Consider the following 26,588-nt stretch of genomic DNA (forward strand, 5'->3'; position numbering starts at 1 on the left):
CCCCACCCCCAGTAGAGGTCCCCCCAGTAGTAGCCACCCCCCTCCCCCGTTGTGCCCCCAGTAGTGCAGACAGGTTTAAAAAATATATATATAAAAATATACACCTGAATCCACGCTGCTGCTCCGGACCGCGACACCGCCGCCGCCCACCAGTCCTCCCGGGCTGGCGCGCTCAGCATAATGGGAGAGACGTCATGATGTCTGTCCCATTACCCACTGCAGGAACCGGACGGAATCCCGGCTCTTGCAGTGGGTGCTGCAGCAGCCAATGAGAGTCTATCTGCCTCTCATTGGCTGCTGTTTAACACGCATCGCCGCCAGCGCTGGCGGCGATGTGTGTGTTATGCACAGCCTGAGCCCGCCTCCTGGCGCTATTGGGCAAGCGCTCAGGGGGAGGGAACGGGCTCAGCTGTGCAGCACAGGACCGGCGCTGGAAGCCTAGCGTCGGTCCTGTGTAGCGCTGACCGCACTCACTGCGGTCGCGCTACACTGGCTAACTAGGGCGGGCCGGTACCATGGCCGGCGGTGCCCCCCCCCGCGCCGGTTCCACGGCGCCCAGGGCACGCACCCTGCTCTCCCTGCCCTAGTTACGCCACTGTTGCCAAGTGACCTCCTTTAATTTACTATCCCTTTTACCATACTTGCCAACTCTCCCTCATTGTCAGGGAAACTCCCTGAAATAGAAGCAATCTCCCTGTCTACCAATCTCCCTGATTGCACCTTACCCCCATTATATAGCTTTTATATTAAAAACAAACTAATACCCCTTTTACACCGGAGCTAAAACCCGGGTTTTTGAAGGGTTAACCCGGGCAGCTCCCTGGTGTAAAAGGGGAGAGGGTTGGATCGCCGGGTCGAGTGACCTGGCATTCCAACCCAGGTAACTAGCAGGATTTAACACGGGTGTAGCCCGTGAAACCCTGCTGTGAGAACAGCGCACTCCGGGTCACGATGACCTGGAGTGCGCTGCATGCGGGCCGATTGGTCCGACTTCAGTGGTGCTTGGAGATGACATCATCTCCAAGCGACCACTTTCACTCCGCAAAAGCCGGGTTTATGCAGACCCGACTGCGGTGTGAGCGGCGCTGACTCGGGAATATACCGAGTCAGCGCCGGCAAAATTCCAGGTCTGATCCGGATAGGAACTTTGTTCCAACTCCGGGTCAGACCCGGAATTTAGGTGGAAAAGGGGTATAACAGATATGTACATTCAAACAGGATCATTAGTATCCTTTCCCTGCATTGGGTATAAGGCACAATGATCCCTATGGCTAGTTGCATTTTCTGAAAAATATCTGTGTGTTTTTATCTACAAGTAGATAACTGGTGCTAGAACCACAAAACCTGCCCTGCTGGTAATAACGGTGGGGGATGTGGGTGGGAGATAATGATTGACAGGTGTGGGTTGCAGGTGAAGGACAGGTGTGCACTACAGGTGATTGTCAGGTCTTTGCGGCCTTATTGCAGCAGAGTATATAATAAGGACTCGGGTAGAGCTGCTGTTTCTTTGACTGGTGAAGAATGGGAGTAGCTGGTAATTAGAGGCTAGTTGGGATGGGGGTACCTGTGAGTTGATATGTAAGAGTATATAATATGTATTATGGTTATTTGTTGTAGGCTTAGAATAATCATGATAAAAGGAATACTATTTAAACGACTCCCTTTGTGCAATCATTGGCTTATGTAATGCTTTGGACCTTTTACCCAGTGTCCCTATATTCTACATGTCAGTGCTGACTACTGGGGACAGTGTTTCACTGCAGAAAACATCTACCTTGGCACAGAACCTATTTGCATGTAATGTGGAGCTTAATCTACAAACCCTTTTGTAGGGTGCATTCAGAATACTTTGTGTTTTGATGCAATGCAATTCCCAAACTAGGTTTATGGGTCTTGGTGGTTTAACCTGGTTATAATGTAATTTTATTGCAGTTTAAATACCCATCAATAAACTAATCTTGCAGAATAAGAATACAAAGTGTTAAATTGGGAATGAAGAATCCCCAGGCCTTAAAGCTGGCCACACATCTAAAGATTAACTGTCCAACCAGCCAACTAGTTAATTGGTTGGCATGAAAGTCCGGTAACGTATGGGAGTAACTGATCAGCAATTTGCTCCTAAATGCCAGAAAACAGATGAAAATGGACGTCAGACAAGTTTGTTAAATGTTTGATCTAAACAATATGTTCAAACAGTTTTTGTCCATTTTCCAGCGTTTGGGAGCAAATTGCTGATTGTCATTTGCTTTCATACCTTACCAGATTTTCATTCCAACCAATCAACTAGTTGGCTGGTTGGACAGATAACCTTTAGATGTGTGGCTGGCCTTGTCCAAGCCTGGTTTGTTAATTAGCATAGTCTAGAACAAATAACAAACATTTGATCATGATTATGTTCAGTAAGATCTTTCACATCACACCAGGTAGTCATGTGGGGAGGTTGTTCTCTAGCATCAAAAGATAGTGTGGGGACAGGCATGAGGTTCTGCTGTGTTGAATTTATATATGGATTGTTGGGTACATTCATAGGATGAGGGCCAGTTGATATGACAACAAACTGACATGCTGTGCTTTGCTGTTGAGCTTTTTGTCTTGTGGTAGAACTACTTGGGGCCATGCCTTTAATAATTGCGATTCAGCTGCTTGTATAGTCAGGGGAAGACCAGTTGCCTTAATTTTTTTCTTTTAGAAGTTTCATTAGTGTCCGGTCTAAAGCTGGCCACACACTAGACCAACTTACATCCAACCAGCCAACTAGTTGATTGGTTGGAATGAAAATCTGGTAAGGTATGAAAGCAAATGACAATCATCAATTTGCTCCCAAATGCCAGAAAATGGACAAAAACTGTTTGAACAAATTGTTTAGATCAAACATTTAACAAACTTGTCTGACGACCATTTTCATCTGTTTTCTGGCATTTAGGAGCAAATTACTGATCATCATTTACTCCCATATGTTACCAGATTTTCATTCCAACCAATCAACAAGTTGGCTGGTTGGATGTAAGTTGATCTAGTGCACAGGTTCTCAAACTCGGTCCTCAGGACCCCAAACAGTGTATGTTTTCCAGGTCTCCTCACAGAATCAAGTGATATAATTATCTCCACCTGTAGATCTTTTAAAATGTGTCAGTGAGTAATGAATACACTTGTGCACCTGCTGGGAGACCTGGAAAACGTGACCTGTGTGGGGTCCTGAGGACTGAGTTTGAGAACCTCTGGTCTAGTGTGTGGCCAGCTTAACTGTGGAGTCAGCTTTGCTTTCATTATTCATACAGGGCCTTTGCTGTCCATTGTCAGGGCGTGCAGTAACTCTTTAGTTGTGCTTCTTGCAGGGATGATGACAACAATGGCGCACGAGTCTGGCGTTGTGCAGAAGCTAGACTTCTCCAGCAGTGAGGAGGAGGATGGTGTAGGTAGTGGATATATGAATGGTTCCCAATGTTCAAAGGAAGCCAGTGACATGACATGGAGGACACACACAAACCCTTTCCCGGTCACTCCGCAGAGGAATGAGAGGGGCGTTTCGCCATCCCAGGACGACTACCAGGAAAGGAGTCCCCACAGTGACTGCTCCCCTCTCCAGATGGATGCAGATGGGGAATGTCCAGGGTCCTCCATACTTTACAACACATGGAAAAAGCTGAAACTTTGTGATACTCCGTATACCCCGAAGGTAAAACTGGATTCTTCTATTGAAACAGAAAGGGAGGTTTGTGGACCATGGCCCGTATTTAATTGGAGGCGAAAAGTCGGGAAAGTTTTGCCTGTCCGAATTTCCTCCTCCGCCTGTTTTAGAGTTGTAAACTTTACACGCGCATCCCCCTCTTTTCTCCATATTCAATTCCTAAACAGGCGTAAACGGAAAGCGCGAATGCGGCACAGGCAGAAAGTACTGTCAGAAGTGGGGAAGTCAGTCTGTAACCCCCAAAAAATGCACTAACATAGGGAATCAATGTAGATGTGTACTAATAAGGCAGTACAGACGGTTTAATGGTTAGTATTACTGCCTCACAGCACTGAGGACATGGGTTCGATTCCCACCATGGCCCTACCTGTGTGGAGTTTGTATAGTCTCCCTGTGCTTGCGTGGGTTTCCTCCGGCTACTCCGGTTTCCTCCCACACTCCAAAAATATAGTGGTAGGTTAATTGGCTCCCAGCACAAATTACCCTAGTGCGCACATGTGGTAGGGAATAGAGTGTAAGCTCCACTGTGGCAGGGACTGATGTGAATGGCCAAATATTCTCTGTAAAGCGCTGCGGAATATGTGTGCACTATATAAGTAACTGATGATGATAATAATAGCCCTAATAAAAGTGTTTGGAGTACTTAAGTAGTTTAAATTGGTTCTTATTAGCATCTTTGCAAAAGTGGTGAAGAATGGCCTAAAACTGTGTTTTTTTTTTTTTTTTTTTTTTTTTGGAAATAAGTAGTCCAGTCAAATTTGGGGTACTTGAAAATGGGTGCTAGCAAATTTTTGTCTGTAAAGTGAACTCTTAAAACGTGAAAAACCACCCTTATACATGCACCTGCAATCCCAAAAACACTTCTTACAGCACCCAAAGAAGTCTATTTCGATAGTTTTTTATAGTTGTCCCCCCTCTTTTTACTTTTTCGCCCCCAAAACAAAAGTTCTTTCTTGGGGTGTTCTGAGGTAAAAAAAAAAAAATGTTATATATATTTTGTTGATTTGTCCATTGGGGGGCTATCCCAAGGGTTCTGAGTAGTTTTCCCACGTTTGCACCCCAAAATAACGATTTAGCACTTTTTTTCATCTGCTATTCATAGGAGATACTTTTCCGCTTATATTGCATTGACTTTCAGCTTACACGAAATCGTCCTGGAATTGAATATGGAGATACTTTGAAAACAGGTGGAAAGTCCGAATCCGCGGAAACCTTTCTCCAAACGGCACTTTTCGCCTCTAATTGAATCCGACCCTTAACCTTTAAGTAGAGCAGAACTTTTATACTAGGGGCCGGGTTCAATTAGAGGCGAGAAGTGTTTCCACGGATTCGGACTTTCCGCCTGTTTTCAAAGTATCTCCATATTCAGTTCCAGGACTATTTCGCCTAAGCGGAACTCACTTTTCCGCTTATTACAATGCATTATCTCCTATGAATAGCAGGAGAGAAAAAATGCAAAACTTATTTTGGGATGCAAATGTGAGGAAACTACTCAGGACTCTTGGGACAACCCCTCCCCCCCCCCCCCCCCAAAAGGACAAATCGGCAAAAAAAATTACCTCAGAACACACCAAAAAAGTACTGTAGTATGTTGGGGGAAAAAGTGGGAGGACAACTATAAAAACTAGCGAAAGACTTCTTGGGGTGCTGTAAGGAGGGGCCAAGTGTTTTTGGGATTGCAGGTGCATGTATGAGGGTAGTTTTTCAAAAGTTCACTTTACATACCTAAAAATATGCTAGTACCCATTTTCAAGTACCCCAAATTTGACTGGACTACTTATTTTCACTAAATACAGTTTTACGCCATTCTTCACCACTTTTACAAAGACGCTAGTAAGAAGCAATTTAAACTACTTAAGTACCCCGAATACTTTTATTAGGGCTATTAGTACACATCTATATTGATTCCCTATGTTAGTGCATCTTTTTTTGGGGTACAGACTAATTTCCCCACTTATTACAGTACTTTCCGCCTGTTCCGCATTCGCCGCTTTCCATCTCGCCTGTTTAGGAATTGAATATGGAGAAAAGTGGGGACGCACCCGTAAAGTTTCTGCCTCTGAAACAGGCGAAGGAGGCGGAAAGTCGGACAGGCGAAACTTTTCCGACTTTTCGCCTCTAATTGAATACGGGCCAAAGTTGGAGACTCCTCCTCCCTCTGTAGGAACTATCAGATCATTGACTTTTCTCTTGTTTTGCAGACATTGGGGGAAATGTACTCGCCTCTAGAAAGTGATAAACGACCAACCACTCCGCTCCTAGCTGTCATGTTACAGGCTGTATTTGAAAAATGACAGGAGCTGATTGGCTGGTAGTTTATCACTCTCCACTTTATCATTTTCCAGAGCTTAGTACATCTGCTCCTCTTGTTTTTGAAGCTGGGTGCTGGCTAGTAGGGGGATGTAGTTATGAGATCGGCAGCCGCGATGTTGCCAGTCTCAATCCCGACGCTGAAAGTCCGACACTGGACTTAAGGTAGGCGCCGAAATACAGACTTCTATCTTCATCCTGACGCCGGAACACAGAAGGAGGCTAGCACGAACAAGGAAAGTCCAAGGCATCCTTACTGTTAGCCACTGGGGGGGAGGGTTAGGTTTAGATAGCATAGCGGGATTAGTTTTTTTTGGGTTGAGGGTTAGGCACGAAGTGAGGAGACTTAAATGTAGGCACTAACGGGGAGAGGTGGGGTGTGGGGAGGGTTAGGGGGGAGAAGGGGTGGAGGTTAAGTATACTTACCCGACCCCTGTCAGGATACTAACCATTGGGATGCCGCTTCAGGTATTTTGACACAGCGTCCTGACATCTGGCTTTACATACCCGTTCCCTAGCAGGGCCTGTATGAAAAGTTGTAGTCCCTGATAAATTAAATATTAAGGGGTGTGATGTGACCAAGTGACAGTGGCCACATACCCCATCATTAGTGATTGGCTACCTACAGGAAGTCTTGCACCCCCTTCCCCTTTGGAACACTTTTAAATTGATCACTGTTCAGTTTTGTAGAACCATGATGCATGCTGCGTTCTGTCTGCAGAGTTTGCTGTACAAGAACCTGCCTTCTCCTGGCTCCAGAGTGCCCTGCAGGGGGCAGAGGCTTCTGAGGTTTGCAGCTGACATTGGTACGGAGTTAGAGGACCCCACACTGGTCAACATTAACCCCTTCACCCCTGAGACCTATCGCCAGATGCAGCTGAACGTAAATGGAAAGAGGAAGGCCGAGCACTGCAGGTAATCTGATTATGTAGCTTCTCATAGAGACCATTGGTCAGGTGTAGAAAAGGCAGTGCTCAGTCCTGTATCAAAACTTGGATTTAAATGCTGGGTCCTTTTCTGGGGGGTGTGTGGTCTGGTGCATCTACTGGCTCAGGGGAGTCCCCCCAATCTCTTGAGTGGAAGGCACTCCTGGTTGACTGGCATGGCTTAAGGCCCTCATACCCTAGCGGACGGGTTGCCGCATCCTGCGATGGGATCTGAAACGCTTTTTCGACCGGCCATCGAAGTTCCGCGATTCATCGGAGGATCGGTGAATTTATACATTTAAAATTTTACCGATTTGCAAATAATCATATATTGATTGGCAAATCTTTAAAATCTTGATTTCACTGATCCTTCAATCCTGCATCTCAGGGTGGCTGAAGTGGGTGGAGCAGGGGCGTGTCTGCATGTTCACAGCCCTGCCCTTACTTTATAATGCTTATATTAAAAAGCAGGGGGTGGGGCTACGGTGATGTGATTCAGCGAGAATTGCATCATCGTCCCCCGAACTGCCCACTTTCACATGCAGGCGCGGGGGGCTGGCACACAATGTGGGGGACTTGCCTACTCTTGCGAGATGCTGGGAGCAGCACCCGACAGTCCCGGGAGAGTGGGAAAGTATGTTTTAGGCGAATATTGGTTTTGGATGTGTAATTAGTCCAATTAGGCTAGCTGAAAACTTCCAATCGCCTAATTAGTCATTAGGGGGGTGTCCATGGGGTTCAGAAGGGGTGCCCTTTAAGCTTAAAATAGGGATTTAATTTTTTTAGACCTGCTCTGGGGCTGCGAGAAAATAACTGCGGTAATTCCTAAAAAAAAAAAAAAATCAACTGATTTTCTAGCCGGCAACTGAATGAAAAAAAAGATTTTTGCTGAAGTTTCACTTGAAATTGGATATGCCCCTTTAAAATGCTAATAAATGGGGAAAAAAAATTATAATTTGGGTTTGCTGCCCTCTGATGGTGAAAAGGAATATGAATGAAGTAAGAATTCTGAATAAGACTTGCATTATTTTATGGAATTCTATGCCTTTATTCAATGTGTTGGTTTTAGTTTGTTCCAGTTTGTGTTTAGCAGCTTTATATTGTCAACTTGGTGGGTTTTTTTGCAGTCTGCCTAATCTTTGAAGGAATTTTTTTATTTTTTTTTGTTTGTTTTTTAAAGCTCTGAGCCACCGTTCAAATACAGGGAAAGTGAACTTTCTGCCTCATTCCATTCTAAGGTGCGTAAGTCTTTAGTCTGATTTTAAGATCCGTTTTGAGGGGTTTCTAAAAAGTCTCTTCCCTACTTCTGCTTCATCATTGATAAAGAATTATCTGGTAAATGCAGGTAACACATATGAACGCTCGGGGTGGGGATGTACTAACGGCAAAATGCGGTCAAACCTCCTGGAGAGGGCAGCCAGGGTGTGACTGAGTGACTGCATCATCATCGCCCTGCCATACAATGCCCAGATTACCGGCATTATAAAGTGAGGGGTGCAACCATGATGACGTGGTTAAACTAGAAACTCCATCGACTGTCCACTTAGAAAGAAGGTGGCGCTGGGCGGATGAGGTGCAGCTCCGGGACACTTTAATGCCCTTTTGGGCGTTTGGTAGGCCCATGGCCATTCTGTGAGAGCAGGAGAGTCTGCACCTGTGCCCACCTAACACCTGTGAACTGTATGTGGTCTGGACGGGATGCATTCATTACCGGCACCATAATCCCGATGACTGTCAGAATCCTGGCGGTAAATAGGGTTACGATGAGGGGTTAGGCACTAAGGGGGGAGGGTTAGGTTTAGAGTGTGGGGACGTTAGATTCAGGCACTAGGGGGAAGGTTAGGGTTAGACACCAAAGTGGTAGGGTGAGGGTTAGTATATTACTGACCAACAATTGTCAGTATGTTAACCCTGTCTGGATTCTGACCACTGGGACCTCGACTGCCGGCATCCCATACCCAACCTGGTCCTGAGGATATTTTGAGAACCACTGATGTATATAATAAAACTGATGAAAATGTGATCACATTGAAATGTAATGACTGTTGGTCTGAGCTCTGACTCCTCGCACCAGTGTCAGGGATGCACAGGAGAGACAGGTGGGGGTGATGGAGAGACACGGGGGGTGGGGAGAAGGAGAGGTTGGGATGGGAGTAGATAAAAGCCTAGTGACTCTGTGCGTTACAGCTAGTATTGAATATTTGTTCAGATCACAATCGCGGCCTCCAAAGTGAGTAGGTCTTTTTTGTTGTTTTATTACCAGAGATTTGTCCTGCGTAAAACAAACATGGTGTCTAGATACAAGACCGAGTTCCTGGAGATTGAGAAAATTGGATCCGGGGAGTTTGGTGCCGTCTACAAGTGTGTGAAGCGGCTGGATGGCTGCGTCTACGCGATCAAGCGTTCAAAGAAGCCGCTAGCGGGGTCCACAGATGAGTGAGTATGGCCGTCACTTTCCCGTACATTGCATCACTTTGCTCCATCAGGTCATACAGAAGATGGTTTGAGAATTTGAGGTAAAATTTTGTGAGACTGGCCTTAATTTGAGGGGGGGGGGAGTTTTCCTTTAGTGCGATTACTAGACGGCCTGTTACACATGCCGAAACACTAGTTTCGGACTGTTTAACTGGCGCATTCATTGGGGCCGCCTTCTGAAAACTGAGTTTTTGGAGTTTACTCACTGAAACAAACGCAATCGTCGGATGGTGCCGATTCCCTGAGCCCCCTGCACTTTCCTATGGCAAGGAGGTCCCTCCGATACACTGCGAGACCTAAATTCAGGTTACACATGTGCAGTCAGCTGGCGCCGCTCCAGTGAGTATCGCTGCTACTTCTGTTGTCCCAACTCCATAGTAAGACTGAATTGCTCCAGAAAGTAGCGCCACAACCCGCGGCGTGTTGGGTACTTGGTTATCGGTGGCTACCTGGCCCCTGGTGAGTAGACCCCTAAATACTGACACCCTCATAAGCAGAGCCGCATGAAGTTTTGAAATCTCTCCCAATTGTGCCTACATTTGGAGCAAATCACGGACAACACTGGACTGTAGACGTTCTGCTGCGCTTTCCTACCTGCGGCAGTTGCCTGGCCAGATCATTAGATGATGGGACAACGAGTGGCTGCTCTATTATTTCTGCGCCCCACCCCCCGCCCCCCTGAACTTTGCCACCTAATGTCACTGTGCGCTGTTCTGCCCTCCCTGGGAGCATCCTAGTTCCTTACCCTTCCGAACAGATGATGATCTACACCATGCTGTAGTTTGGGACATGTTGGTAAAAGTATCCTTGAATGATGGACCAGTACATTGGACCCATTATTTGCCAGCTGGAGGGGTCTCTTACACTTGCTGCTCCATCTTTCACCCAGTCCTTGGCTCCCAGTGTCTCCCCTTACTCCTCGATGTTCATCCCCTGCAGTGGGCGCCATTGGCAGCACGCATGAAGGAGACAGGACAGACCTATATAGATTTCTGTCAGTACCCCCATTATAGAACACTTGGCAGGGGTACACTGCACTTGTCTCTTAGGATGTAATTGGCAGGGTGAGTAATGTCTGCTTTACGTTCTGCTTGTGCCCTCTCCTGCAGGCAGCTGGCGTTGCGGGAAGTCTATGCCCATGCCGTCCTGGGTCATCACCCCCACGTTGTACGCTACTACTCTGCATGGGCGGAAGATGACCACATGATTATACAGAACGAGTACTGCAATGGTAAGCCCCCAATACAAGGTGGTATTTTAGAGGGAGGGTAACTTCACGTACACATTGGCCTTTGCACAACATCACTGGGAACTGTAGGTGCCATATGTATTTGACAATTTTTATAGACGAACGCTGTAGGCTGTACTTACAGAACTACCTGTCCCATCATGCCTTGCTCTACTGTTGGCACTCTGGTGCTGATTCAGAGTAGGACACAGTAGCGATATCTGACGCAGAGCAGCCATATTCTTTGCCTACGCATGCATGTTGGTTGCACAGAGCTTGCGTCCCAATTTTTGTGCTTACAGGGTAGCCAATCAGATTTGAACGCACAGTAGTAAAGTGAGGGGCGTTCCTGGATGGTAACTGGAAGGTAACTGGGGTGGTTGTCTCTCTTGGGCGTGTTTAAGGCATGATGCTGGTGTGATGGGGAAAGCGGCAGGATCCAAACACGGCAACTCGCTCACACTGGAAGCCATACTCGAACTGAGAAACTGTTCCTGCCATACGGCTGGTGCGAGCAATGGTGACTGTATTTCTAAGACTACGGACGCCAACGGTTGCCGCCTTTTGAAGGTGCTGATCTCCACCTGGGAAGGATTTTGTAGCGGCGTTCACATAAAGACGCAGCCTTGTTTGCGCCCAGCTCAGAATAAGCCCCTTTGTGTGCTCAGCCAGAGGACTCCGGCATTTATGGAAATGGTTTGGGCAGGGATATCTGCTCCTACTTGGCTGAGGGAACTGGGCACCTAGAGAGTTGGTTGGACATTGTATAATTAATCCCAAAATGTATTTAAAAAAAAAAACACACCAGTTACTATATAGCCTGGTTTTCATGCATTAAACTAGAAGTGATGGTGGCCAGGGCCATCTCTTCCATTGGGCTTTTTGGGCAGTTGCCCAAGGGCCTGAAGCTTGTAGGGGCCCTGCCAACCCTCCCCCCTGCACCTGCTGCCAGTAGGTAAATTTGGGATATTTTTATAAGCCGTCCGCCAATGTAATGTATTCTGATCTAACCTTCTCCACCCCATCCCCCCACGTTGACGAGTACTCACCTTTCATCCGTCGGCTTCAGACCAGTCAGACAGTCTCTCTGCATGTGTGGGAGGTCTGATGGGCATGCAGGAAGATTTAATTTTATTGGCCATTTAAATTTTTTTCCCGTGGGGGTGGGTAGGGGCCCCTGTGCATTGCTTTGCCCAGGGCCAACACTGCTGTTAAGACAACCCTGATGGTGGCTTCCCTGGGGAAGAGTTTTATCCCCATAATATCGCAGGAAATATCTTGATTGGCTCTTACTGTCTGCCAGGTGGGAGTCTGCAGAACCTGATTGTGGAGAATACAAAGTGTGGTCAGCTGGTCCTGGAGCAGGAGCTGAAGGAGGTCTTACTGCAAGTGTCCATGGGGCTGAAATACATCCACAGCTCTGGGTTGGCGCATATGGATATCAAGCCAAGTTGGTACCTCCAGCTAAATCCCTTTATTTTATCCTAATGTCCATCATATGATATGTATGCACCTGATGGGAGAGTAGTATGCATGCTTTGCTGGGCTGGCACTTCACGTCTTGCCCAGTTACACCGGTATTAATGTTATAGCGTATGCTGTAAAGTGGTAACTGTTCCCTGAAATGTGTTGAGTGTGTACCCATAGAATGACAGATGTCATTTCAAACAAATTAAAGTGTAATTATTTAGTTATATAGAAAATACATATTCTGCAGCACTTTACAGAGAATAGTCAGTCATGTCAGTACCTGCCTCAGTGGAGCTTATAATCCGTATTCCCTAAACAAACAAAAAAACAGAGGGGTGTCCCCCAGCACACACAATATTACCTGCAACAATACTTTATTTCTATAACCATATAGTTTTTGAGATTTGTTGCATGCATTTGCAAATACATGGTAAGCCACCAGGCCAACTTCATGGCTTCTCTGATAACTGGAGGTCCCTGCACTGCCTTTTTTTGTTTAGTATGACCCCCCCCCCCCCCCCTTTTTCATGCACCTGAAGAGTATTGCCAAATTGATTTGAGCAGCTTCCACTTTATGTAATCTGTATTCCATGCCATATGTACACACAGAATCTGAGTGAGATGCCGGCACTCGGGAGCCCGACACCGGCATCCTGACAGGGCTAGCATAGTGATACTTGTTGGTCGGTATGCTAATCCTGTCCCTACCCTAACCCTCCCTCTTTGGTGCCCAACCCTAACCTCCCCCCTTAGCGCCTAACCCTCCCCCCTAGTGCGTAACCCTAATCTTAACCCCCGATACTTACCTTTGGTATCCCTGCAGTTGGGATAAGGGCGCCGTGCTTCTGACGGGCATCGCGTTTTCGTTGCCAGTTATAGGGGCACCAGCATCCAGACCGCTGGGATGCCAAACGTATACCGTACAAACTAGTTAATTCTTGTCAGAAGCCAGTTAAGCTACCCGTGTGATTTTTGAATTGTGGGATGAAGGTGGAGCACCTGGGCGAAAAACACGCGCAAACATGGTGAGAACATACTAAATCAAGACCTTACTGCTGTCCGTCGGTACGCTACCCACTGAACCAGTGGTGCCCGCATTGTAGTGTGTAGGGTCTGCCAGTGAGCTTCCTAGCCACTCAAAATTTTAAATCTCGTTGGTGGACTACTCAGCTGTATATGGCTGCAATTAGGGCGACTAATTCTAGCAAACATCGGGTCACCCAAACGGTCAGATCTGGGAGCTTTAGGAGATGTATCAATCCTCGGAGAGAGAGAAAGTACCAATCTGCTTTGAACTGTCATTTTACAGAGTGATAAACGACCAACCAATCAGCTCCCAACTGTCATATTTCAAACACAGCCTGTAACATGACAGGAGCTGAGTGGCTGGTTGTTTATCACACTCCAGTTTATCACTTTCCAGAGCTTCATACATCTGCCCCCTGTGTTTGCAAAACTGAGCTAGAAGCTGATAGTTACTTTCTCCTTCCATGGTTTGATCAAACTCTCCTTAGTCTCCTGCTCTGATGTCAGTGGTCCTTGTATGAAAGAGGGATATAGTCTACAAAGTGCTGGTTTTGGGAGAAGACAGTAATTACAAAGTTCTTTTTGTTCAATGGTTGAGATGAGAGCTGTAACTCTTGTAGAAGACTGGCTGGTAACGGTGGGTGTTGCCAATTCCTCCTGACTTCAGATTTACTTTATATTTGTATTTCTAATTTGTGCAGGTAACATTTTTATCTGCCGGAAGATGATGGAGATGGGCCAGGATGAAAGTGACGGGGAGGATGACTTATTGTCTGCCAGTGTCCTGTATAAAATCGGTTGGTATCCAGTAATAAACCAGACTGGAAGGTAGTCGCACTGCTAGTGTTGTATCCCTTGTAATTCCCAAATAGAAGTTGGGTCAGGCACGCTTTAAATCTGCTGTGATACTTTTATTGGCATAGACTAAACATGGAGGAAAAAACTTCAATGTTTGGGGATATCAACGGTTCATGTGTCGGCTGCATTCACAAGGTCTTGTCTCTGCCCCCCAAAAAATTCAGAATTGTTTTTTAAGCTGATCTGGACTCCTTAACATTTTAATGTTTGATAGCTACTTACCGGAGTAAAGGTTAGCTAGTTTCTCCATTTAAGTAGACCTTTTAGGCTGAAGCACTTCCCAAGTGTGCTAGGCCCCTATACATCAATGAAGGATTGTTGCGATTCACTGATCTACGGAAGCCGAAGTTGGGGCATCGGTGAAAATCAACATGCTAGATTTCCCTGATTTTGCCGATCTCAACCAAAATATTAGTAATCAGAAAATGGGGTATTTTTAACATGAATTTCACGGAGACCCGACGGATTGGCGATCATCAATGGATCGGTGATTTCGGCTGGATCATGGAAATGGCCATTTGTGTTGGGCCTTCTGGATATAGTGATCATTAAGCCTGGTCTATGTGGCTGCTGGAGTGTAACCTCTGAAGGTGGGATCAGGTGCACAGGTGACTGCATAATGTTACATGACTGTACGTTGGTCACTTTCCGTACTGATTCTCGGCTCAGTGGGTTACAGCAGGCTGATGGGCCAGTTATCATAAAGGTCTGTTTTGTGTACTTCGCAGTGAGCGGTATTCACATGTTCCCCTGTTGTCTCTTCTTGGCTCCAGGTGACCTTGGTCATGTGACTTCCACCGCAAACTCGCAGGTTGAGGAAGGAGACAGCCGCTTTCTGGCCAACGAGATCCTGCAGGAGGTAAATACAAACTGTGGTGTCATCGTAGCTTTGTTATATTGTAGCATCTTTGTATGACGGAGGAAATGGCATTTCAGATATACACATTGCCATATGTATAGCCCCAGCATACAAGCTTGGTGTAGCTTTGTGTTGCAATATAGCTGCAAAGTGTCAGAGCTTAGTCTGGGTCTATGGAAACCTGTGGGCATACACAGAACATGACCGTGTACACTACATAGACTTAATAATAATTGAATGTGCCTATATTGTTAGGCAGTGATTTAGATCCACTGCACTGTGCCGGCGTTCATACTCACGGGGTTGTCATAAGGCAGGAAAGTAGACTTTGTACAATATTGCCTTGTAACATCCTTTTTCGGAACCCTGTGTTTCTGGAGTCAGTGGTCTGGCCCCTTTCAGGCAGTCGCTGGTCTCATTCATACATCCCAACCTCAGTTCTCGAAATCGGGACATGGCCAATGGCCAGGCCCTAGTGTGCCTAATGCCTTTGGCTGCCTCCAACACCCCCCCCCTCCATTTCTCCATTGTTACCTGCACCCAGCCATTGCCAGGCAGAACCATGGTGAATGAGGCAAACCTTCCAACATTCCCAGAAGGACGGGTCACATCCTGGCGCTGTGAAATTAGGACAGTACCCCAGAATCAGGACTGTCCCAAAGTGGTACACTGGGGAGTTAGGCTGAAGCTACACATGGTGATATTCATTATCACTTAAGCAGTCCATGGCCACTAGACTGCCATGGAGATGGCCTCACACACAGTAGCCTTTCCTTTCACCTATCTGAACTTCTTTCGGGACAAGGCAGTCTTCCTAAACCTCTTCAGAGACTTCTCTATCGGTTGATTTCTCAGACCAGTATAGTTCCCATTGACTGTTACCCCAGAGCCTACAGTAATCCTCAACTGAAGCACAAGCTGGCTATAGTAACCTTTGGTGAACTAGGTTGGGGTGTGACACGCCCCAGCAAGATTTAAACTCCTAGACCTGTTTAAAAAAAAATACTGCGTGCAAGCTGACATTTTTTTGTAGCTGGATTTGCGTTCTTGCCTGTTTGCTTAGTGATGGCGGTTTAGTGCGGCGAGCGCATCACAGCTAGTACACGTGCGTGTGGGCACCTCGTACCCCACCTGGTATGGCACCTGCCTTGATATCTGCCAAGAGTGATCTCATTAAGAATATTGACTACAGTTTTATTTTAATTATTTCTAGATGTTCAGAAGTTAATTTTTTTTTTTACTAATGATTGTGACACAAACATGCTTCAAAGATCCTTTTCAAAAAATTGTCAGACTTTTAGGTTTAATTAGTGATTATTTTTTTTTATTTGTTTTAAAAGATTGAGTTTATTCCATTTTTTTATTATACCTTAAGGGACATGAATCGATGTTATGATGACAGAACTACTGTTGTACTAAATTAGTATACTTATAGTGAAGTATAGCAGGAGGTATGAGATCCCCCCCCTCCCTACCCCCCACATGGTTCGCCATGTTGACTTTTTTTTCCGCCTGGTTCACGGAAGGTTGAAAGCCTACAAGTGCTGATAGGAGCAGGGGAGCCTATTTGTAGCTACACTGAAGGACCTGGTTTAGGACAAAGGTGAGGTAAATTGTATATTTGAGATGGTATTTCCATTTTAGTCTTCCAAAGACAATCCTATTTTGACAATGAAAATTAATAAAAAAAATAATCGGCCTGCAGAAGCTCCTGAAACATGGCTGATAAGAAATTGGTTCGTATAACAATGTTGCAGTGTTGTGGCGTGTTGCTAAGAAGGAAAAAGACGCTTTATATGCTCGGCACAGTCTTCTAGTTGCCGCCATTTTTATTAGTGGTTCGTTTGTTACTTTGGGGCTTTAGCTAGAATAAAATGCAGATGGTTTATCGAGTGGAACTGGTTACAGCTACGCCGGTCACGTAACTTGTCTTTATTTCAGGATTATAGTCATCTTCCTAAGGCTGACATCTTTGCTCTTGGCCTCACAATCACTGTGGCAGCTGGCACGGGACCTCTTCCATGCAATGATGACAGCTGGCACCATATCCGGAAAGGGAACTTGCCAGAGATTCCCCAGGCCCTGACGCCAGCCTTTCATGACCTACTTAAGGTACGGCTCTTGGCTAATGTCCTTGCTTACACTTAACACAATAGGAGGTTAAGTCTTGTTCAACGTGGAATGGAGACTGTGGGATGAGTTGAAGTAGATGCCCTGGAGCTCAGGAAATAGAAGAATAAAAACTTTAGCTGCCAACCTGTAACGCTGCACAACTGGGACAATTTAAACTTTAAATTGAATTTCTGGCCTGAAAATTTCTTATTGGCTGTGGTAGGTGGCTTTTGTTTAATGTATTGCTGTTGCCATTAATGGCTATAAATTGTGTTTTTAGTTGGATTGGAGACACAAATCACAGCCAGCATAACTTGTAAGCTCTTTAATAAATCCCATGCTCTCCGGTTTCCAATGTTACCTGGCTTGTCCTGGAATGGACATATTGATTTTCTATCGTTTGAACTTTGTTGCACGCACAAGAGGGGATGGTTTGGAGACTAACATCAAGACCGTGTATTTGAGGATTGCTATGAGAGAACCTACAGAATAAGTACTGGTGTAGCCTTCTAGAATAGGGGTTTATATACCCTTCCCCCAGTACTCTAGGCACCCTAACTGTCCAGATTTAAAGGATATCCATATTATAGAAGTCCCTCCCTCTCTGACTGGAGACCTCTGCTGGCCAGCTTGTGTAACTGCATGAGATACGGATGGACATCCACCTACAGCTGCTAAAATGACTTGCAGAACCTGGCCAGCGTTGGACTTCAATCGTAGATAATAGGCCCCCAGGGCATGTTTGAATAATCCATGTAATCCTTTGAGTGTAATCTCTCAATCACTCTGATCTTGTAAATGAAAGTCATTTTATCTACCCCCAACCACCCTTCTACAGCTATTGATACACCCAGATCCACTACGGAGACCGTCGGCAGCTGCCTTGGTTAAACACCCGGTACTCCGGCGATCCCTTGGGAAGGCGGCACAGCTCCAGAAACAACTCAACGTTGAAAAGTTTAAAACCGCCATGCTGGAGAGGTCAGTGGGATTACCGCTTAGATATCGCTTTTACCGGTGCATCTGACAGTACAGTATTGTAACCACCCCCCCCTGCCTTGTATGTGGTCATGGCCATAAGTCCTCCTAAAGCCTACTTGGTGGTGCCTGTAGGTGGACCACCCACCTTTAGCTCAGGATCTCCCATCTCTGGGCCATGCAGGCCAAGGTGTCTCGTTACATGTAGGTGTAGTATAGATAAGACAGGGGAAAGAGTAGACAGGCGCAGAGCAGAATAGTGGGCACCGGATCATCTTCTGCTCTACATGAGCTTGTGCATAGCTTCCATGTAAGTAAATGTGCAACCGGAATATTCTTCCACAGAATAATCTAATTCCACGTAGTGCGTTAGTGGGGACCTTGTTGGTGGATATGAGTTTGTGGCAATTTACCCTAAGATGTCACTAGTCTCCTCCCGGTGAGGCCACTTTCAACCCTAGGTGACCTAAGGGGGTGTTTATGTACTAAGCATTCGAGTGAGAAAGTGAATGGAGATAAAGTACAAACCAATCAGCGCCTAACTAATTTTTTAAACCCCACCTCTAAAGTAACCTTTAGGAGCTGTTGGCTGGTACTTTGTCTCTCTAAGGCTTAGTACATAGCCCCCTAGGTCTCCTTACTGAGCTTGACATATTGCAATTCACAGGACCATGTGACCCTTCTGAGGGGGGCAGAACTTTGTCTTAGTCAGACTCCCATAAGCCTCATAGTATGACTCCACTCTGATTCCAACTCCCATGCACCCAGTTCAGATGCCCCCTAAGCTCTCCTTATGCTGAAGATGTCACCAAATAACTCTGCTAGAACACTTGACTCATTCCTATGTTTTTTCCCCAAGTCCTCCCTTTGGATCCTCCTCCTAGTACCCTCTTGCAGTCTTTCCAGGCGTCCTGGGCATCACATACCCCTCTGTGGCACAGGGGAGCATTTGCAAGGATTTAAGTAACCCATTTACTTTCTATCATTAAGGCTGCTAGTGACCTAATTAAACCTAGGTACCTGAAAGGGCAATAGCAGACTGCAACTTGCAGTGAGGTGAAGGTCAATGGCTGGGGAGGCACACATGGAGATGGGTCTGAGTGCTGGGAGCCAGTCTCGCCCCCCTACCCACTGTAACTCTCCCCTCGTTACACTAATTTTTGTATCAATTGATTCTCCTACCTGCATCACTGTCTTCTTTCTGCTGCTGAGTGAGCTCCGATCTCTAAACATTGCAGTGCACTTCCTGGTCACATGACATGTCCAAGGTGTCCATCAGTGGTCAAGGCACTCCCCTATACTCAGAGGCATGCCTCTATTAGCTCTTTCTGTGCAGCTTACTGCCTGGGCTGTGGCCCCACCCCCAGCTTTGCAAGCCGTGTCTAGCTATACAGAAGCGAGGTTGAGCTATTGCTGCCTCATCTCTTCTCCCTGCAGTCATAGGGAGCTCCACAAAGCTGGTGGGTGCTAACTATAAAAATGATAAATATCATCTTTGTATTCTAATCCTTTTTAGATCAAATCTCAGGAGAATGACTGGAGGCTCTGCCTCCCATAACTGCACATCCCTGGCAACTGGTTCCCGTAATGTCTAATACAAAAGTCAACCAGTCTAGCTGCAATAAATCACTGCACGTACTGTATGTTTGTTACCTGCATGCAAGACTTTTTTTTTTTTTTTGTTGTTGATACTGCCAACCAATGTTTATCCTAAATGGGCTGATTAGATTTACTATTTGTAATCTTTCTATATATTTGTATTGGACTGTGCCTGCTGTCCTAACTCCCCATCCCTAAAGGAAACCTAAAGCAATAAAATAAAATTGATTTGTACTTTTGTCTAACTTATGTTTTTTTATACAGGGAGCTGAAAGCTGCAAAACTGGCACAAAATTCTGCAAATGACGAATGCCCCAAGCTACCTACTCAAACAGATCTGCTTTGCAGGGCAAGAAAGCGTCTGGTGGGTGGCAAAAATACTCGTTCATTAAGCTTCACCTGCGGTGGTTATTAGACCTGCTGCTTATACCAGGTTTAGGGAACCTCGGTGGGTCTCATGATGTTGAACTATACTCGAAGCAAACTCAGGCAGTTCCATGATGTCTGGTTTGCCTGCAGAATAGCTTTCATACTATAAAATCTGGGCCTCTTGTATCCTCTAATCACCACTGATGGACCATATCGTGCTTGGTGGTTGTAATGCCCAAACACGTTGTAGCCACGATCTATAAACTGTTCAATAAAACACGGCCTGCCTCTGTGCCTGCACCGGATCAGATTCCATTCCTACATCTCTCCTTTATTGCACTTTATTTTGTGTACATATTGTATAGAAGTTAATATTTTGTGACGCTGTCCACTTTTTTTTAAAGATATGTAGATGCATTATTTTATCTTAATTTATCTTCTGTTTTTTAAATAAAATGTACAATTTTTGGAAGCCTTGCAATTGGTTCAGATGGTCTGATCGCTGAAAATAGTGTAAATACAGCCATTTCAGAGAACAGATTGGTCCGTATCCACTAGGCAATAGAGGAACGACATTACGATTAAAACATTGTAATCGTACAGTCGTTACTCATCCTGTAGGTGCCTACACTGAACGATATGTCATTCAGTGCAGGTACCCTCCCTCATCCCCAGGGGCTGGCTGGCAACTTTTAGCCTGGGGGGCAAATGCATGCAGGCGGCCCTGGCAGAGGAGTAGCGTGTAGCCAGGGTGCCCGAAGAACGTGCGCGCTACGGCGCCGCCCCCTCAAGTGTTTCAGGGAGGAGGCGGGTCCATATGGGATTAATGTAAGGTAAAAATAAAGATTAGGAGCAGCGCCCTGTCGTAGTGCCCATATGCAGTGCCCCAGTGTGCCACAGGAGAGAACACCCTTATGCAGGCCTCCAGTAGTGCCCCTAGTAGTGATCCCCCTCCCCCTATGTAGTGCCCCCAGTGGCAGTCCCCTCCCCCTATGTAGTGCCCCCAGTAGTAGTAGTCCCCCCCCCCCCACACACACACACACACACACACAGTGACACAGACTGCCTGCATGATGCTGCGGCCCGGGGGGCACATGGCACCCTGCCCCCCGGCCCAGCCCGCCACTGCTCAACCCTGAACATGCACAAACTGTCGTTATCGGCAGATTGACCTGGATGTTCAGGCGATGTCGAAAACGACCAGCGGGAGCGCGCATCGCTGGTTGTTTTTGACATTTAAATACCCGATTTGAACGATAATTGTCGTTTATCTTTCAATCGCTCATTTTAATCGCCTAGTGGATTTGCTGCATTAGGGCTCAATCCATTGAGCTGCAATGATCTTGCAGATGCGAGACATCGCGGCAATTTTACGCACTTTACGGCAGCACGAAGTCTCACAAAAGTGCTTTGAGCAAAATTGTGCAAATTTGAGAAGCGAGGAGTGATTTCAGGTACCGTTGCCGGCGTTTTAACGCCCTTCGTGGCCCATTGGATTGACCCCTAAAGCTCTGAATTCTAGTCCTGAATATAGTGCATGCACATCTAACTGCTCAAACACAAACCTGAAGTTCTCTGATTCAGTTTCATTTAGATGAGTTGGGAGCTGATTGGCTGGAGCACCATTTAACATATGAAATTAGTTTTATGACTCGTGAGTGATAAAACTAGTTTATAAATCCGGCCCTAAGGGATCTAAAGTACCAACCAATCTGCTCCTTACTGTCACTTTACAGGCTGTTTGAAAAGTGTCAGGAGCTGATTGGTTGGTACTTTATCTCCAATCCCTTTATTACTCTCGCCAAGGCTTAGTACATAGGCCCCTGAGTTACCTATGGCTGTCCTTTAAAACCTGGACTTGTTAATGTGCCTTGAGGACACACTGGACTAGCAGGGACTGTAAGCAGAGGACTATACAGGAATAGTGGGGGGTGTTCTTCCATAAGCTTCCTTTTTGGGTTTTGTTTAGTTTTCCTATTTTAATCCTGGGAATATTATTATAGCGTTTAAGAATTTGATTATAATGACTAACAGGCAAAACAGGATTTTAAGACCTTTTATTAGCTACTAGCCTGTAATGTTATACTTCTGTTCACAGTACTTGTACTGATCTACTAGGCTACAAAATGTGGGGAGGAAACTGAGACCATACAGTACCCATAAGATACTCTGTAATGTTCCTTCTGTTGGTAACATTAGTCAGCTTATGTGGCAGAGTTGCAAAATGTATGACCCTAAGCCAGAAAGTGATCTCCTACCTTGTACTCCAGTAACTGGGGCACGTGCAACCTAACTACAATTCTACAGACTGTGCCTTAGAACATAGCGCTATTTCTGCCAGCAGGTGGCGTTATAACAAGACAGCCTACAAAATGTTTTTCACCAAGTATACATTTTCCTAACTTCACAATCAACTTATCAAGTATAAAATTTCCCCTATAAGCGCTTTCTGTAGTATAGAGTAAATGGGTTTGTTCTGTGGGGCATTATAGGCAGCAAAGAACACATACTGGTTGAGTCTCCCATAGCCCTATATTTCAAAAATATGGAATTTTTTGAGCGTGACTGAGATAGTAATGACACCTTTTACCTTCTAATGGTTCAAAGTATACAAACTTTGTTTATACAATATTTTTTAATTGTGTTTTTAATCTCTTCAGGCTGTATAAGATGTACACAAATTTTTTGATGCGCAAAATTATTAAAATATTTTATAAAATGACCTGCAGGCTGTGTATATGAAATATAATTGCATTATGTGTTTAGATTTGGGTTCCACTCCTAAGATATCACATTATAGTATAGAAATATTCCAAAATACAGAAATATTCATTATCCCCCTGGTCCCAAGCATTTTGGATATGGGAGACTCAGCCTGTATTAAATTGTGTTTTTTGTGATTCTTCATTTGGTTACTTTCACCAAAAGAATTTAGCACACAAATACTATTGTGACTTAGATAATGTACACAGATCCAAACAATGCATACTTAGGGGGAGATCATAGGCAAACGCAGGGAGGGTTTCCGTCTGCCTGGAAACCCCCCTCCGAAGCTCACACCATGACCACAATAGAAATAGTAATGTAATAGAAATTTACTAGTGTTGCATGTTCTTCACAGTATCACAAATTAAATAATTGGCACCACCTGTGGATCTTTTAACATTTATCAGCCAGTAATAAATAACCTGTGCATCAACTAGGAGATCTGGAAAATATTCACTGTTAGGGATGTGCTGCTATAGAGCCCAATATGTACATATATGTCCAGGGCAGTGCTAGGTTATTCTGCTGCTCCCCCAGACTCCCGGACTTGCTCTAATACTCTGGAATGGTGCCCACATCTAGAATAAAAACATTCAGCTGAGGCAGGATGCCCTACTGCTGCATATAATGGCTTCTGTGATTGCTGGTCCTCTATATGCTGGAATTATGACACACAATACACTTTGTATGACGCATATTAAAGCTGGTTAAGGGTTAATCTTGCCCTCTTCATGGACTGGCCACACTCACTCAAAAATCAAGCATTTGGAAACCCCCCTCTAGAAATCCTGCGTTTGCCACTGGGGGAGATGTACTAAGCTTTATAGAGAGCGTACCAACCAATTGGCTCCTGACCATTTACAGACTGTTTGAAAATGACAGGAGCTGATTGGTTGGTACTTTCTCTCTCCAAGGCTTAGTAAATCTGCCCCTTAGGTTGAGCTGAAGTGGAAATGATGAACTTTCACAGTCTGTAACACTAAATCACTAGCTCCATGTGCTCTGAGTGTCTTGGCAAATGGCTGTTGCGTGAAGTGCAGATTCTACATTGCATGGCATCAAATGGGTACAACAAAGGCTGATACCAAATCCCTTATACCCCTTTTACACCGAGCTAGAAATCCCGGGTTGATGCTAATCAACCCAGGATTTTTGTCAGTGTAAATAGATTAGAGATGAGCAGGTTCGGATTAGTTTGGATTTCCACGCCAAGTTCGTATTTTTCTCGACAAAAATCGGGACTCTGAAAGAGGCAAAACGTCATTTTTCATGGGCAAACATACTCATTCCTGGACTATTGTCTAGGAATGTTTGTCCATCAAAAATTACGTTATGCCTCTTTCTGAGTCCCGATTTTTGTCGAGAAAAATCCGAAATTGGCGTGGAAATCCAAACTAATCCGAACCCGCTCATCTCTAAAATAGCTCCAACCGGGTCCAAGGTGTTTTGCAGGGTTGGTCATGGGTCGTTCCCGTACACCCTGCAGTGTAAATGGCGTGATCTGGATTGCGCCGCAGCCTGCCAATTGACCGGCTCCAGTGGCGCTTGAAGATTACGACGTCCTCTCCAAGCGTCCACTTGAGCCGGGTCACTGCAGACCAGTCTCCGGTGTGAATGGCGCCGACTTGGGAATATCCTGGGTCTCAGCTGGGGAAGTTCCGGGTCTGAGCCAACCTCCAGGTTAGACCCGGAACTTTGGTCTAAAAGCTGTATTATTTTGAATGCCAGAGTGCATTGATCGTTTGGCAGTCTTAAACCACATTTACAAGCGCCATGTAGACTGTGGCAGGGGTCACGTGGCTTCGGGTATCCTCAGGGTTGCGCAGAGAAGTGGGAAACAATGTAAAAAAAAAAAACACTTTCCCAAAGACAGATCTGGCATCCATTGCAGAGTATAGGATTCATAGTAAAAGTATGAGAAGTACATAGACAAAATAACATAAAATGAAATAATATAGGATGGATGTAAAGAGACATTACAGGAGTAAATAAAGGTAGAATAAATTGGTTGACATAACAAATATTGTTAGGATATAATATCAATAAATAGTTAGAGGCTTGTGGTGGCAAATGACTAGTGTATAGTTACAATTGATCACTTATTTTAAAATACTAAATGTAACTAGTGAAAGCTTCTCGGTGTGCACAATACATAGTGATGTGTTAACCTGTATAGGTAAAAGCAGACACAACTTTGAGTCTCCCATATCCAAAATGCTTTTCACCAGGGGGGGTATATTGGATTTTTCCGTATTTTGGAATATTTGCATACTGTAATGAAATATCTTGGGAATGGGACCCAAAATCTACACACAGAATGCATTTGAGATTATATATATATATATTTATATATAAATATATATATATATATATATATATATTTAATATATATATATATATATATATAATCTCTATATCTATGGCACAAAATTAAATAATATTGTATACAATTACCTGCAAACAAAGTGTTTGAATCAGAAATCAAAGGTTTCACTCTCTTAGTCATGCTAAACAAAAATCTGTATTTTGGAATACTTGGATATGGGAGACTCAACCTGTACTATAATCTGTTATAGATGTGATAATGTGTAATTGATCACTTGCCAATAAAAAATGGTTGTAATAAAAAATTGTCATGTTGGAGTGTTTATTTTGCAAGACCAAGCTTTTGATAAATACTTTCTCCATTATGTTTTTCAGAGTTTAGTTTGAGCCATTTCCTGAGCCCTCAATCCCAGCATCTCTAAGTGTGCACCAAACCTCAGCGAAAGTCTAGGAAGGAAACTTCACACAGATTATGGTGGTCACAAAGGGACTATTAGGGACACTCCATAACAATATTACTGTCCCCACCGGCCGCACTGCATAGATAAGTTTCCTTCACTGTCACAGGAGCTTACACATCTAGCAATGAGGTGTACTGTAATTGTTACATGGTGATGTGGAATTACCTATTAAAATCTCTGTAAATTGCTGGGGTAGGTACCAAATAACATTTAACACAATTGCTAACAAAATGGACATCCCCGGCTTTTCACTTCCTCTTAATGAGCAGGATATCTTTGCGCAAGTATAAAATTACTGGCGCACATCGTTGATCAATTTTCTGAAAGGATATTTCAAAAACACTCCAATAGAAGTTAGAACTGAAAATGCTATTGTGATTTGAGTTTAATATATGTGGTGTAAATGAAATTGGTTTTCGAATAAATTATCGTTGATCACGCAAACTTTTCTATTTGTCTTTGTAGAAAAAAAAAATCCTTTTAGTCTTTTTTTTTTAAATATTTTTGAATCTACATGAAAATGTATCTTATTAGGTTAGGATTTACACACAATGTGGAGTCCTATATAGCTAAACACACTGCTCTAGTTTTTATTACTTGTATTTTTAATGCTTGCCCTTTTATGCTGATTAACTTTGTCTAGAAAAATTTACTCTGTAGCAAGAGTATCACTAAATCGTAGACTAAACTTTGTAGATGCAAATTATTTTTTTATTTTTTTTAGGGGGGAAAAAAAATAAAATTAAGTTGCACTCCTTACTGGTAAATAAAATTATGAAATGATCATGCTTCCTGGCAAATCTTAAAGTGGAATAAATCTCACAAAAGAAAACTCATTAAAACTCTGGGTAAAATAAAAAAAAAAAAAATCTTTAATACAAGTTAACATGATTGGTTATTTTAAGATTACATCAGCAGCCCTAAAATAGCCTCCGGTGGTATACATTAGTAGAACTCGCTGTTTTCTGACAGCCCACGTACCTGAGACCACCAATGGAGGTAGATTGCTGTTCACAATTGCAAACAAAACGTAAGGTCTTTAAAATAAACTATACAATATTCTGCGCAAGGTTAAAGAGCTGTTTTATTGTACTTGGGGGTCTATGTACTAAGGCTTGGAGAAGGAGAGAGAAAGTGG

The 26,588-nt window shown here is 44.5% G+C and overlaps 1 protein-coding gene across 4 annotated transcripts; it reads left to right on the forward strand.

The window, feature by feature from the left end:
• The first annotated feature begins 1,453 nt into the window (after positions 1-1,453).
• WEE2 (WEE2 oocyte meiosis inhibiting kinase) lies at positions 1,454-25,894 on the forward strand. 4 transcript variants are annotated; one of them, XM_088448764.1, is made up of 13 exons: positions 1,454-1,534; positions 3,336-3,676; positions 6,720-6,913; positions 8,105-8,162; positions 9,188-9,360; positions 10,509-10,630; positions 11,931-12,077; positions 13,825-13,920; positions 14,755-14,840; positions 16,782-16,952; positions 17,791-17,933; positions 19,794-19,893; positions 25,365-25,894. In XM_088448764.1, the coding sequence occupies exons 1-13, from the start codon at positions 1,522-1,524 to the stop codon at positions 25,374-25,376; spliced, it is 1,656 nt and encodes a 551-aa protein (XP_088304890.1). In that variant the 5' UTR covers positions 1,454-1,521; the 3' UTR covers positions 25,377-25,894. The 4 variants fall into 4 exon arrangements, with proteins under 4 accessions (XP_088304890.1, XP_088304887.1, XP_088304888.1 ...); XM_088448761.1 differs by lacking the exon at positions 25,365-25,894 and having other exon boundaries at positions 19,794-20,365; XM_088448762.1 differs by lacking the exons at positions 1,454-1,534; positions 25,365-25,894 and adding an exon at positions 1,543-1,566 and having other exon boundaries at positions 19,794-20,365.
• The last annotated feature ends 694 nt before the right edge of the window (positions 25,895-26,588 follow it).

The sequence above is a fragment of the Taudactylus pleione genome, unplaced genomic scaffold, assembly GCF_031769625.1.
Source record: "Taudactylus pleione unplaced genomic scaffold, aTauple2 ptg000465l, whole genome shotgun sequence".
NCBI classification, from domain to species: domain Eukaryota; kingdom Metazoa; phylum Chordata; class Amphibia; order Anura; family Myobatrachidae; genus Taudactylus; species Taudactylus pleione.